General features: G+C 34.4%; 1 protein-coding gene across 1 annotated transcript in view; it reads right to left on the bottom strand.

Moving 5' to 3' along the window:
* Window positions 1-16,155, bottom strand: part of Rit2 (Ras like without CAAX 2) — a 325,091-nt gene that overhangs the window by 146,638 nt on the left and 162,298 nt on the right. The window contains exon 4 of the mRNA XM_076836867.1: window positions 9,236-9,427. Coding sequence (XP_076692982.1) covers window positions 9,236-9,427 — 192 coding nt within the window. The remainder of the gene's footprint in view (window positions 1-9,235; window positions 9,428-16,155) is intronic.

Raw genomic sequence — 16,155 nt, 5'->3', positions numbered from 1 at the left:
TGAACCCAAAGGAATACTTTCTTATCAAATATATATGGAACATTTACCAAAACTGAAAATATGAAATACTGTAAATCACCCCTCCACGTATTTCAAAGGACTAAAATCACACAGCAAATATTCTTTTAAAATATTAGAAAACAAGAAAGAATTCAATAACAAAATGTAACTGTGCTACTCTGTTTCACAGAATTTTATAGAATTGCTATTCCATGTTTCACAAGTAAAAAATTGAAAAATAATTTCAATATGGGTTTGCAAAATTCATACACCGAAGCCTGTATACTTTGGTTATCGAAAAACCCCTGAGATTTCACCCACTTTTAATTACTCTTATTTTTAGACAATTCTTATACTTCTGGCTGGCTAGTTTTTAACTTTTAAGAGTAGATTAGAAGCATAACAATAACCTTTTACAACAATCTTTCACAACAATCCTGGTGTGCTAGTCAATTCTCTGTTTCTGTGAAAAAAAAAAAATAACCTTACATAATCAACTTTTGATGAGGTGGTTTTAAAGGTTTTGATTGGTGGTTAGTTGACCCTTTTGCTTTGGGCCTGCAACAGTGCAAGATCTCATGGTGGAATTCATAGCAAAGGAGGTCTGCTTACTTGAAAGCAGTTGGGAAACAAAGAACAAGGAGGCAGTCCCCAGGTTCTCAATATTCCCTTCAAGACGGTGGAATGACCTAACCTCCTTTCACTAGGCCCCATTCCTAAGGGTTTCACATTAGTGCCACAGACTCTCAACTTGTGGGCTTTGGGGAGACAAGGCAGACCCAAACTATAACCCTCAGAGACGGATGAACATGGGGGCACCTGATGTGTACTGAGTCCCTGCTGTGTGCCAGGCAGTAACCCACTGACATTATCTAGCTGCACCCACCTAAGAACAGAGTCTCAGCGAGGAAGTGAACAGAAGAGAAAGTTGAACATGAATGCCAGCCCAACTCTTTTAGTCAGCTTTTTCACTGAGGTGACTAAAAGACCTGATGAGAACGACTCTAGAGGAGGAAAGATTGATTTAGGAGCTCACGGTTTCAGAGGTCTCAATCCATGGATGGCAGGCTCTATTCATCTAGGCTTGAGGTGAGGCTGGACACCATGGCAGAAAGGTGGGTCAGAGGGAAACAGCTCACAAGATGATCAGGAAGCAGCAAGAAAGAGAGACTCGACTCGCCAGATACAAAATATATACCCCAAAGCTAAGCCCCTGGTATCCCGCCTCCTTCAGCCACACCCTACAAGCCTTCAGTTACCACTCTGTTAATCCCTATCAGGGATTAATTCACTGATTGGGTTAAGGCTTTCACATCCTAATCATTTCTTCTCTGAACCTTCTTGCATTTTCTCACACAAGAGCTTTGGAGGGACACCTTACATCTAAACCATAACACCAACCATTGTTGACAATCCAGTCATGAGAAGAGTAGGACCAGATTTGCCTGTCAGAGTGTTCCACGTTATGTTGAAATGCATGGAAATGTATACTAAACTTCACTAGAAATACAGGAAGGGTGTGACTGCAGGCAAGGAGTCTTGATGTAGCCCTTCTGACCCGGAAACTCTTGACAGCTAGAAACTCTCTACTGACTACATTCTGGAAGAACTCTTATGAGAATATGGATCTTGGTTGCTGATATTTGTAAAGACATGGTAATTAACTGCATGAAGATGAAAACCCATGGCTATCTTATTCTTTGGGCCATATTCTCTGTTGCTTTCAAGAATATATGTGCTGAGATTATTCATTAATCATGTCTTAGCAATTCATCAGGAACATGCAATGTACTGTTTAATGATGCATTGATGATCTCAGGTGCCACCGAAGATTGTCCAGCTTTTGTCCTACATGATACATCTCCAAACATCATTGCAATTTTGTCACCTGCCATCCTGTCAGCATGCTGTGTGAGTGTGGAATTCACAAATATTTGGTGCTATGGCTTTCACCCAAGCTGCCATAATTTCTAATCTTGTTGACCTGCTCTCCTAATTGGTTTTCCTGCTTCACTGTGGCCACTTTCAACAGCTAGAATGACTTAATGAAAATGCATTCATGTCATAGCTCAGCTCAAATGTTTTAAACCAACAGTTGCCCTTATCACTTAAAACAAGGTGCATGCTCCTTACCAAAAATCTTTTAAGGTGCTATATATCTGACCCTGAGTCCTCCATGTTGGCTTTCAAACATGCTGATCTAAATTGCACCATGAAGATTTGACAAATACTGTTGGATCTATCTGAACTGCTCTTCCCACAGTTTTCTGCCCAATGACTTCTTCTTAGAGAGGCCTTCCTGACTACTCTATCAGAGATGGTTTTCTCACTCACCCACACTGCCCTCTTCTCCCTTCCCCCACTTTTTTTTCTTCCTCTTTTCAATACTGGAAATGTATGTGTGTATTTGTGTGTGTGTTTGTGTGTTCATGCACACATGTGTATATATGTAATATTATTAATCAGAGCATTTTTGTGTTGTGCAGTTAGTATAAATACACACTTATTCAAATTGTTCATATTCTGTCTCCTCCACTGTTGATTTAGTTTATCAAAGATACAGATGTCTGTCATATTCATCCCTGTGCAACCAGATACTAAAAGAGTGCCTTTTTCTTACCCATTGGGTGGTTGTTAAAAACTTGTTAAATAAATTGAATGAAAAATACATATATTCATTATTACCTATGGTTATATATAATGCCAACCATATATATATGTATATACATATACACACATATACAATGATTATATATACATGTGTGTTTATGTATGCATGCGTGTGTTAGAAAACTCATTCAAGATCAAATTCTAGATCTAAAAACCCTTTTGGTTTGAATAAATTGGCTAAAACTTTAAGTTTTGCTTTCCATCTCAATAGGAATTAACAGATTCATATTTACTTAATTAAATGAGGTAACATACAAAAGAAATGCTATCAAAGGGTAACTGCAGCTAAAATAATTGCTAGTTGAATTTGAGTGTCTATTCTAATAATAATGAGTAAATTGCCAAACCTCTCTTTTCCTTTCAAAACATAAACCCTCATTATTTGGAAAATGTGTTTATGTGAATAATCTAATGTACTGATAATGAAAGATAATGAAGTGGTACTCTTTTATTTTTTAAGTTTGACTATGATTTGCAATTAATTACTTCACTACAGCATGTTAAATGCACTTTGGTATATATTTATGTTTTGTCTCTGCTGAAATGTATCTTTGAGGCAGGCATTGTCTATGAATAGACAACACAGAGTCCAACCCACAAAATTACAACTACCTTATGATAGACAAAATTGCTGAAAGCATGCAATGGAGAAAGGATAGCATCTTTAACAAATGGTGCTGGAGAACTGGAAATCCATATGCAACAAAATGAAATTGAATCCCTATCTCTCACCATGCACAAAAGTTGATTCAAAATGGATCAAGGATCTAGGAATCAAACCAGACTCTGCATCTCAAAGAAGAAAAAGTTGGCCCTAATTTCCATCACGTGGGGTTAGGCCCCAAGTTCCTTAATAAGACACCTATAGCACAAGAATTAAAACCAAGAATCAACAAATGGGAGGAATTCAAACTAAAAAGTTTTTTTTATCAGCAAGAGAAATAATATGTGAGGTAAATATTAGAGTATACAAAGAAGTCAAAAAGTATACAAAGTATACTAAGAATACAAAGAAGTATACAAAGAAGTCAAAAAGTTAAACACACACACACACACAAAAAATAAACCAAATAACCTAATCAACAAATGGGCCAAGGACCTCCACAGACACTTCTCAGAAGAGGATATACAATCAATCAACAAATACACGAAAAAATGCTCACCATCTCTAGCAATCAGAGCAATGCAAATTAAAACTACTCTAAGACACTATCTCACTCCAATAAGAATGGCAGCCATTATGAAGTCAAACAACAGCAAGTGCTGGGGAGGATTCGGGGGAAAAAGGTACACTCATACATTGCTGATGGGACTGCAAATTGGTGCAGCCAATTTGGAAAGCAGTAAGGCGATTCCTTGGAAAACTGGGAATGGAACCACCATTTGACCCAGCTATTTCTCTTCTAGGACTATACTTAAATGACCTAAAAACGGCATACCACAGGGACACAACCACATCAATGTTTATAGCAGCACAATTCATAATAGCTAGACTGTGGAGCCAACCTAGATGCCCTTCAATGGGTGAATGGATAAAAAAAATGTGGTATTTATACACAATGGAATATTACTCAGCACTAAAAAATAACAAGATCATGGCATTTGCAGGGAAATGGATGGCATTAAAGCAGATTATGCTAAGTGAAGTTAGCCAATCCCTAAAAACAAATACTGGATGTCTTCTCTGATATAAGGGGGGTGACTCAAAATGAGGTACAGAAGAAAAGCATGAGAAGAAGATTACCTCTAGATAGGGAAGAGAGATGGGAGGGAAAGGGAGGAAGAAGGAGAATTGTATGGAAGATTGAAGGAGACCCTCATCGTTATACAAAATACATGTATGACGATATGAGGAAAAAAAAGAATTGTGTCACATTAGATTGGGTAGAGAGAAGTGATAGGAGGGGAGGAGAGGGGGAAGGGGGGAAAGGAAGGACAGCAGAATAAAATCGACATTATTATTGCTGTGGGTATATACGTGACTGCATGACCAATGTGATTCTGCAACCTGTACACTCAGAAAAATGAGAACTAATATCCCATCGGATTCAAATGTATGATATGTCAAGGTCATTGTACTGTCATGTGTAACTAATTAAAACAAATTTAAAAAAATTTTTTTTAAAAAAAAGAAGTTATTGGGAGCATGTTTGACTGTTTACTAGTCAGAATTAGTTCCTCAACCACCCCACCAACCACTCAACATGTTTGTTTATACTTGTAAGCCTCAAGATTTATTTCTTCCTCCCTAGACTTATTCTTTCCTATTTTCTTAAAATAACCGTGAGTCACTATATTTCTGATCTCTTCTATGTGGTCAGGACACTTGTGTCTTTCTCATATATGTGTCCACGTGGATCTTTTGCATCTGTGAACAACTTGTTGAAAGCTATAGCACTTATAGGCAGTATCAGATATCATATTGTTTGGCACTTACTTCTATTGCTTAATAGGGTTTTCTGCATATTTATTGTGCATAGCTCCTGAAGAGAAAGTTCTTGAGAATAAGGAATGAGTTACTCATTCCTTTATTTTATTCTGAAGTTGATTCTCTTGATACAACTTTGCATAGGTATTATTTTTCTTAATACAGGAGTTCCTAATTCTTACAAATACAAATACCCATCTTGGTTAAAAAATAATAGTAATAATTTTCATTAGCTATCTCACAAAAGAGTAAATAAAGCGTCTTTCATGATCCAAATTCAGCACTTAGTCAGCAGATATGGAAATTAGAGTCTCAAGGTCTCCAGCTTTGTAGTAACCTGTAATTAGACTCTCAGGACTGAGGGTTTTATCATGATCTGGCTTTAGGATAAAACAGTTTATGGTCTGTTACTGATGTAAACTTTTCTAATCTAGCTCTCAAATAGCTGAAATTCATTCCATTTAGAAAGCATTTGTAGTATGCACAGGTGGTCAGGGTTTTGCAAAAATAGGAATTATCCTCTTGTGCTTTCTAGTGTAATGTCTGAAGATACAATAAGTAGGGACAGATAATGGAAGCTTAGAAATCTAATGTCGTCTGGGAATTTTTCAAAATTCTTTAGAATACCCTAGATGGACTCTGGACAAAATTGTTCACCTGATTACAAAGAAATGCCTATCAGAAGGTGTTCTTTTCTTTTATTTCATTTTTTGGTACTGGGGATTGAACCAAGGGACACTCTACCACTAAGCTACATCCTCAAACCTTTTTTATTTTGTATTTTGAGACAGGATCTCATTAAATTGCCAAGACTGGCCTTGAACATGTGACTTCCCTGCCTCAATTTTCCAAGTAGCTGGGATTACAGGGGTACACCACCATTCCTGGCCCTTTTAGAAGTTTTGAATCTCATTTTCATTGCTTTTCTCCCATTTTTCCTCACACCATTCCTTACAAATTCCCTGACTTGTCCAGGGCCTGGAGCTGCCCTCTCCACACCCAGGAACTTATCATTCTCATCCTCCTGGCTATATTTGCCATCAACTTGCTATTATTTATGTTCCAATCTCTAAGGAACATGCTAAGATTCTGAAGCTGGTATAAAAACTATAATTCATGATAATATAATGGTTGGAAGCCCCATGGTAAAACACAGAGCACTTGCATTTCATTTCTGAACTCTAGCTGGCTGTGTGAACATGGTGACACAGCTCTCTTTGTGAGATCTCCAAGTTCCTGAATGTACAAGAGCTTCAGTTTACTCATGGATGAATAGGCACCATGTAGGAACCCATGACATGGGCTTGTGGTGGGGATTAAATAAAATAATACGTGCAAATTGCACGTCACAGTTTTACAGATACATCACAGGCATCATCAGTATCAAAATGAATACTACTTCCTGACAAAATATTAACTTTTAAACAGTCTTTTCAAATTTTAACTTGAGACGAATAATGATAAAAAGGCATTAAAGTCTATTACTTGTTTGCTTTGTATTTTTATTTTTTGCTTGAAATACCACAAGCTTCATTAAAATGCATGAAAGATACAAAAACCCACCCTATCAAATATAAAAAGAAAGAGCTTTAATCACTGGGAGTCTTTCCTTTTAACCTCTTTCCCTATAGAGAAGATGTGCCAAGTGAGAATCTTGTTCTCTGTCTCTTGCTATTAAACAAAAGCAACTAGAGGTTTCCTTCAACAACTTTGATGGTTTAACTCTATTACGTTAGGAAGCCTCACAGGACTTCTTTGAGCTTTAAAAGGTCTTAGTGTCAGCATTGTTGTTTTTGTTTGTTTGTTTGTTTTTCAATTGAACCAGGTTTAGTCTTTTAAATACTCATGTAACAAAAAGAATACGTGTAATCTGGGTTTTAGCTTTAATTTTATAACTAACCCCAATAGCTTAGGAAAGTCAATTTCTACATCCATATTCACTTCTCAAATATCTTTATTCTTAAAATACTTGCCTTACAACCACACAGGGCAGTCATAAGATTAAAATAAAGTGTGAATTGAAATCATTTACAAAGGAAAAACCACTGTGCGATTTTAGGAATAATTATTTCCATCAGAAGCACCACAGTCAGAAGCCAAATTTGCACATCAACACTTCATTTATTGGCGACATGGGTACATGAGCATTTTAACAAAGATTGTAATTTATGTTTTCATGGCTTTTGCACTTTCGGTGACTATTCATGTTTACTGGCTTTTATCTAAAAAGGAAAAGTCTGTCAAATCTGCAAAATTAATGCCTTTCTAAAATATTTGTTTCAGTGACATTTGTGATGCTTATGATTCACTTCACTGCTAATCAGAAAGGAGTGGCTAATTATGCAAGCTGGGATTGAGGTCCTGTTGTACATTCTTTGTGAAGTCCTAAGGGTCACCTCTGAGTCTAGGAAAGCAGGACTTGGAAAGTGCATGGAAAGCAAATGTCACTAGCTTTTGGAATCATAGAGAGCCATTGATCTATGAGAACCTGAACTGAAAACAGTTTCCCTAATGTTCCCAAATTCACTAGCTTCTGACTTTCCCAAATGATGCTGAACCAGAAGTTTTCATCCTCCAGAAATTCTTAGAAGTGTAATAAAGATGGCCCTGGGAACATTGATGGTGCACTTGTTAGGATGCTTGTCTGGTACTTTGCCCTAGAAAGCCCTAAGAAAAGTGAGGCATCCCTAAGCTTTAGAAGAATATCTGAAAGGTCCAGGTACTAGGCCTATATTTCTTGTTTTCTGCAAATATCTGAGAATAGATTCATATTTAACTGTTGAGATGAGCTTGAATTCTTACCCACAGAAATAAAAGCATATCGTACCATACATTGCTTTGGAGAAAGGGAAATAACAAAGAAAGAAAACTAAACAGTGTACAGGATACAAATTAATATTACAGCTTTGAAAACAAATTAGTTGAGATACTTAGACTCTCAAGTAAATGATACAAAAATGTCACCATGAAAATGAATTGTAGCAAATCATAAGAATGTTTCTATATTAAGCATAAAATTACAAAATTTGGCTTTCTGTGAGATATTTTCACTTCTAGAAGAGTTAATATGCATTGAATGTGAAAATTCAAATTCAAAAAACTCTTAAAATAAGAGAAAACTCAATTTGCTTTGGTAAAGATTCCTACCTTAGCAAAGGATCTTACTAGCAGGCTACTTTAAGTGGATTAAAATTAATCATCAATTGGAATAACATAAACTCTATAAAATCATTTCAAATTTAAGGTCAATGCAAATAGAGATGAAGCAATTCAATTTAGACAATTAGATTAACCAAAACTTGATTTGAATGCAAGTTTTCAGTAATGTTGCTTTAGACAAAACAAGTCAGAGCAATGAAAATGTAAGATAACTTCCTTGATCCCTGAACCAGGATGGCTGAACTATCAGGGGTAACTCAAAGGAAATTTATCATAGATGAAAATAATTTCTGAATCAACCTGAGAAGTAGTGGCTTGTTTTGATTCTGGGAGAAAGGGAGATCCTGGTTTATCTACCACTGCATGAAAACTTACTCCAAAAATAATAGCTTAAACATTTTGATTTTCTTTGCCATGGATTCTGTATTTCAGAAATTGAGACAAGAACTCTGCGGGAGATTTTTTTTTTTTTTTTTTTTTCATGTGAATTGGTTTGAGTGACTTATAAGGTGACTGGTGTTAGAACATGCAAAATGGTTTTGCCCAGATGTGTGGTATTTTGGCAGGGACAGTTGTGAGCCTTCATCTCACTTTGTCCACATGATTCTTTCTACAGAGTTAGCTTGGGCCACTTTACAGTGTCTCAAAGATGAATATCTCAAGTGAGAAAGGCAGAAGTTGAAGAAGCTTAAATTTCAACTTTCCAAGTATACACACTATGGCTCAAAGCAAATCATAGAACCAGCTCCAATCCAAAGGTATAGGGGAGTGATAAGGACTTGCTGTAAAATAGCATGTAAGATGGATTATATTGCAGTAGCCAACACAGTCAACCGCAGGACCACTTAGACTTCCTAGAAAAATCATGTGCATCATTTCTTTCAATTCTCAGTGTCAACCTTGGAAAGCAGCCACACTGAATACTATGTATCTTCTGAGAAAAAAAGACAGAAGCTAACAGATAAAATTGGCACTAACCTGGCGGAACTGTTCCAGGTCAATTTTGTTACCCACCAGCACCAGGGGAATTTCATAGGTGTGGCGGACCTGAAAAATGAGCTCTTTAAACTTGGCAGCCTCCTGGAATGATTGGCGGTCAGTAACAGAGTAACAGATGATGAAGCCCTCTCCGCCTCGCATGTACTGCTCCCGCATGGCTGTAAATTCTGCCTGCAGGGAAAGAAAAAGATTCTTTATGAATTGTGAGAGGATCAATATGAAGTATAGATGTATTATTATTATGGAATTTGAGTATTTTAAACTATTGAAAGTGTTGATATTTAACCAGAGAAGGATTGTTTTAAGAGATCTCAGAAGCGTATGGTATATGGTGAATTTCACTCATTGTCTCGTAGGAATTATATACAAAGGATATATTTTTAATACTTTTAATGACCTCACTTTAAGAAAAATCTAAATTTGATTTTCCCATTCATTAAAATGATTTGAACCTAAACTTGGCATTGTTTACATTGCATATTTAAGCATTTTCTCAATCCCACCCTTAATCATTTTTTTCCTCTTAGGAACTATTAAAGAAAAAACTAGGATCTAAAGAAATTGGCTTCAGTTTGCATTAAAAGCTAGTTTGTATTGCTAATCTGCCATAGGTCCTCCACATAACCTGGGAAGCAAACTGCTTTCCTCCTCAAAAATATGAGGAAAAACTAGAGTAAGACCGTGATTATCCTTGTGAAACTATTTCCAAGACCTAGTAGGATATTTGGATGTTCTTAGATTTGTCTCATGGATAACTGAGGGATAATTTAGTTTCTATATTCTGTTAACCCTTTCATCAGCATTACTTTCCAGATGTACCAATGCCCCAACTGTCCCTAAGCCATTCATGTTGCATCTATCTGTATTACTACTTCTCTGCATCTGGAAGGGCAATGTTTTAATTTGCAATCTGGAATATTTCTTTAAGTCTGAAACATGTGTTTGAATCTTCTGTTAAAACTACAGGGGATAGTTATATAAATACAATGGGAAATATAAAACTCCAGCTCAGGCTGTGGAATAAAACATGAAACAATAGAAGAACACAAGAAAATGTTGTGACATGAACAATTAGTGCTCTAAGAAATCAACGGATGGTTCCACAGTTTAGCTATTGTGAATTGTGCTGCTATAAACATTGATGTGGCTGTGTCCCCGTAAGTTCTTTGGGTTATAAACCAAGGAGGGACAGCTGGGTCAAATGGTGGTTCCATTCCCAATTTTCCAAGAAATCTCCATACTGCTTTCCATATTGGCTGCACCAATTTGTAGTCACTCTAGCAGTGTAAGAGTGTACCTTTTTCCCCACATCCTCGCCAAAATTTATTGTTGTTTGTATGCATAATAGCTGCCATTCTAACTAGAGTGAGATGAAATCTTAGAGTGGTTTTGATTCGCATTTCTCTAATTGCTAGTGATGATGAATATTTTTTCATGTATTTGTTGATTGATTGTACATCATCTTCTGAGAAGTGTCTCTTCAGTCCTTGGCCCACTTATTGATTGGGTTATTTTTATTTTATTTTTATTTTTTTTGATGTTTAGTTTTATGAGTTCTTTATATGCCCTAGTGATTCGTGCTCTACCTGATGTGTGAGAGGTAAAGATTTGCTCCCAAGATGTGGGCTCTCTATTTACCTCACAGATTGTTTCTTTTGCTGAGAAAAAGCTTTTTAGTTTGAGTCCATCTCATTTATTGGTTCTTGATTCACAATAGCTGAACTGTGGAACCAACCTAGATGCCCTTCAATAGATGAATGGATTAAAAATGTGGCATATATACATTATGGAATATTACTCAGCAATAAAAGAGAATAAAATCATGGCATTTGCAGGTAAATGGATGGAGTTAGAGAAGATAATGCTAAGTGAAGTTAGCCAATCCCCAAAATCCAAATGCTGAATGTTTTCATTGATATAAGGAGGCTGATTCATAGTAGGATAAGAAGCAGGAGCATGGGAGGAATAGATGAACTCTAGATAGGATAGAGGGATGGGAGGGGAAGGGAAGGGCCATGGGGTAATTTATGATGGTGGAATGTGATGATCATTACTATCCAAAGTACATGTATAAAGACACAAATTGGTATGAATATACTATGTATACAACCAGAGATATGAAAAACTGTGCTCTATATATGTAATAAGAATTGTAGTGCATTCAGATGTCATATATAAATAAAAAAATTACATAATAAAAAATTAGCTATAAAAAACAAAAAAGAAATCAAAGGATGGAAACTTTAGGTGAACTTCAGTCATATTTGAAGACTTAGAAGATAGGATTCTTCATGTAACAAAATATTTATAAGAATTATTAAATGCCCTAATTCATAGTAATTGTCTAAACACATGTCAATTTGACTTAACATGATTTGAAAAATGAGAACATTTAAATAGATTCAGGAACTTTGGGAAATTGGGGCACTTGATTACAAGTGCAGAAAACATCTTTTTTTGTGAATCTTTTAAATCATGTTCAATAGATATGGATTGTTCAATCATTTCAAAGTTGCAAGGACTGGATCTAGAGAAGAGAGGATCAAGGACAGTGAACCAACTAAAGCCAGAGTTGGTTAAAATAATTTATATTCCTTCACTCTCAGTGTATCAAATTACTTTGCAGTAACTTCCACTTTAACTCAATCTAAAATTTCACCATTATTGAAATGTCCAAACATAGAAGAAAAAAAAACCATACAGGACCTCAGTTTCATCATCCACAAAATGAAGTTTGAATATGAAATGTCTGAGATCCCTCATAGTTCTCACCTTTTCTGATTTTGAAACTCCATGCCTCTATCTGAAACCCATACTTGATAAAGATTGGGTAGGAAAGTACAGGCTGAAAATGCTAACTGATGCTTCCCAAACCTATGATTACATTGTCAAATTAAATAATAATGGTAACATGTTTAGTTTTTAGGAAAATGTAAATATATTTTTATTTATTATGATTAAAACAATACAAAAATGTAAAATAACTAGATGAGTTCTATTTTACAACATAAAGTTCACTCTACTTTCCATACCATTTTATGCATTAATATGTTTATATTTAATGGTTTATTATTTTTTAATAATTTTAAAAATCTGAGACAAAATATTCAAATGGTAGAAAAACATATACTATTAATTTAGAGGTTATTTTTCCCATTTCAAACTCCCACTTTTTTCATTCAAATACATCACAATTACTAGTTTCTTTTTTCTTAGAGAAATGTCTATGTATATACAAACATATTCATGACATATGTATGTGTATGTGTATATATGTGTGTGTGTGTGTGTGTGTGTGTGTGACACACGTGAATGGTTTTTTTTCAGTGCTAGAGGTCACATTCATGCTAGTCAAATACTTTACTGGTGTGATACAACTCAAACCTATATCTTTTTTAGATTCAAACAATAACATAATATGTACAATTTTCATTTTACCCTGAATTAAAATTTAATAACTCCAATATATCTTATAAATCTTTTCATACAAGCATGTATAAAATATTATTTACTCTTTTCCTCAGAGACATCATTATTCCTTTTATGCATGTATCATATTTGATGTAATCACATCCTTACGATGAACAGATATTTAGATGGCCTCCTTTTATATCTATTATGAACAATGCTATAATGTATATTCTTCAACATTTATAATGCATGGATTTATATATACATGAAAACTAGAGTTGTTAGTTCAAAGAGAATATACAATTTTACTTTTGTGAAGTGGTACCAATCTCACTGAAAAGTCTTTGTATCAATAATACTATATGAATGACTAATTCTTCTCATTCTCAGTAATGCTGTTATAAGCAAATTTTTTGACTTTTACAAATTTTAGGATTAAAAAGAATTATGTTTTTTGTTACCTATGACTTATATTGAGAATCTCTCATGTTGATTATGCACTTAGGTATTTCTTCTACTTATGAATTTTATTTTGTTATAAAGAATGAAGAAGATGAGATCGGGCGCGTTCAGGGTGGTATGGCCGTAGACATATTTCAAGAACTATGTAATGTTTTGAACAACCTACAATAAAAATTAATTAAAAAAAAATTTATACCTTCCAACTTTCTAGTGAGTTGTGTTCTGTACTTGTTTATATATGAAAATAATAATAATAATAATAATAATTAATAATAAAATAATAATAATAATAAAAGAGAGGCATTGCCTTGAAGCCTGAAATTTAAACAATTAATTTATATAATTTGGATTTTTTAAAAAGCATACAATTTTTGTTTTATCAATGACATCTATCTTCATCCTAATGTGAATGTATTAAATAGAAATATGGCCACATAACACACCCCCTATAAATGTTTTTCTTAAATTTGAATTCAATACAATGCTAAAATACTAATGTTATATTATTTGCAACTTGGTAGAGGTGGAATAAATAAAGGTTGATCACATTCTAAAAAAAAAAAAAAAATGAAGAAGGGTTTTTTGTTTCCTGTTTTTTAACTGTAGATTTAAAAAAATGATCTAGAGAAAGATCTTTCCATGAAACTTAAGAAAAAGAGTAATAAATTTCACTACTTCAGTATAACTGCACAATAAAGAAGAGACTAATAAATTTGAAAAAGACTAACAACCTATTAAGAAGACAACCAAAGTGCATGAAAGCAAAATTCACAGGGAACAGTATTGGATGAAAGAACAAAATCCAGGACAGTTTATTAGCCAGGCTCAAAGCCACATATAAGTCATATTAAAAATACATAACTGGGGTTGGGGTTGTGGCTCAGCAGTACAGCACTTGCCTAGCATGTGCCAGGTGCTGGGTTCGATCCTCAGCACCACATAAAAATAAATAAAAGTATTTTGTTTAAGTGTAACTAAAACATAATAATAAATAACTACATATTCTAAGACCTTGCCTCACATGTCTGTTAGGACCTCTAGGTATGTGGTTCCAGCACTTGTGTTTGTAAGAGTTTCTTCATTGATTTTACTTTGCACCTATATTCCGACAAATATATAAATGCGTTCATGTTCAAAAGTGGGTTTTATGACACAACAGCTAGAAAAGGGAGTTGCAGTACTTGATTTCTAGGTCTGGTACCCATTAGGCTATATCTTCTGACAAATTGCCTAACATCTCAGATCCTCAATTTCCACCTTTGTCAAAGAAGGATTAGTATACACTTAACCCATATTTACAGGGCTGAAGAAAGAATCAAATGAAAGAGCAGATGTGAAAACACTTTAATGAATTTTTAAAATACAATACAATTTAAGCCTATTACTATCTCTGGTATAAATCCGGCAGAACAGAACCTTTCACTGGGAGAATAAGCATGAAATCCTCTTTAAGCTGCATTAAATATAAATGTGTTGGTATTTTTTAAAATATGCTCATCAGAAAATTATTAACATTTCATTTCAAACAGAAGAATCTCTCCACCTATAAAGCTGATATAATGGAGTTATCACAATGACTAGGGAGGGCACTTTCTAGTTGGATAGCTGACCTTATCCACATCAACTTTCACACAGCATAAGGATATGTGTGTGTGCATTTTACTTACAGATGCACGGAAGGAGGAAGAGGTCCAGAAAATTGAGCAGAACTCGGCAGCTATGTATCAACTTAATAATATATGATACGGAAATCACTTTATAGGGAAATGTTATGTTCAACATGTTGCTTCCGTCTTCATTCACCCATGAATTAAAGATCCCTGTGCTTTATGTTCTGTGTATCCTGAATACTAATATCATTTTCATTGGCTTCCTGCTATAAATGAAACTTGTTGGTTAATTATTCAGGAACATTACTAGATTTCATTTGCTATCCATAAGTAGCAAAATATCTATAAAACAGACCCTTGCCAGAAAATGCTATAAATATAAGCATTTCAAATATCTTAAAAAAGATATTCTGAGTACAACACTGTGGTTTGATCAGTTCTCTTTGATATACCCTCTTGTATTAAAATAGTGTGAGAATTTTTTCAATTCTGAAAATGATAAAGAATTTTTGATGAACCTTACATCCCAGTTTCTTGAATAGCAGAGTGTATTTTGAACAGGTATTAGAAAACACTGTCTGGGCCATCTCATTATATTTAACTAGTGATACTAAGATATGAAGGACCCAGTATTTACAAAATGCAGTAGCTCTACTGTCAGATCATCTTTTTTTTTTCAATACCAAAAATACCACATTTCTTCTTCTAATATATAAAATTTTTAAAAAGCCAGTCATGTACCTAACACCACACTAATTGGTGGGATATACAAAAATTAAAACAAACAAGTAAGGAAATGAAAACACAGCCTTGCCCAAGTTTACAATACATAACTAGGATACAATAAAATAAATGAAGATCGATTAAATACATAATGAACCATGGGGATACAGGTGGTTGGGAATGAAGGTTTGGTGAGGGAATGAGGTTTGGTATTTTTTCTTAAATTTATTAGTTTTACAGAATTTCTCAACTTCCATGCAATTTAACTTGCAATGATTATGTATTGTTACCTTTAAATAACCTGTCTGGTCCAAATTCAGCATTTGCATAATAAGGGAATTAAACTTCTAAGGTCTATTTCCAAGGGTTCAGTCCAGTTATTGGAGAGTTCCAAAAAATCAATATGCTTGCTGCTGCTTTAACTTGAATCTTTTTAAAGAAAGTAGAATTTTAAAAAATATTATAAATAATGAAAGTCTGGGTATCATACATTTTCTATAAGTTATGCAAGGTATAGAAGCTAAAATTAGTAGGATAGTCTTATCTCAAGCCTTAAATTGGTTGAATATTTTCAATTGCAATGTAATGAACAAAAAAACTGTTAGAAATGCTGATAGCATGTGGTTAAATATTGTGTTTAAAAAGCAAAATACAATTTTAATCCTATTTTCCAGTTTTTCAGAGAACATAACC

Source organism: Callospermophilus lateralis, chromosome 17, assembly GCF_048772815.1.
Source record: "Callospermophilus lateralis isolate mCalLat2 chromosome 17, mCalLat2.hap1, whole genome shotgun sequence".
In the NCBI taxonomy this organism is placed as follows: Eukaryota; Metazoa; Chordata; class Mammalia; order Rodentia; family Sciuridae; genus Callospermophilus; species Callospermophilus lateralis.
This window is presented reverse-complemented; position numbering and strand designations above follow the sequence as displayed.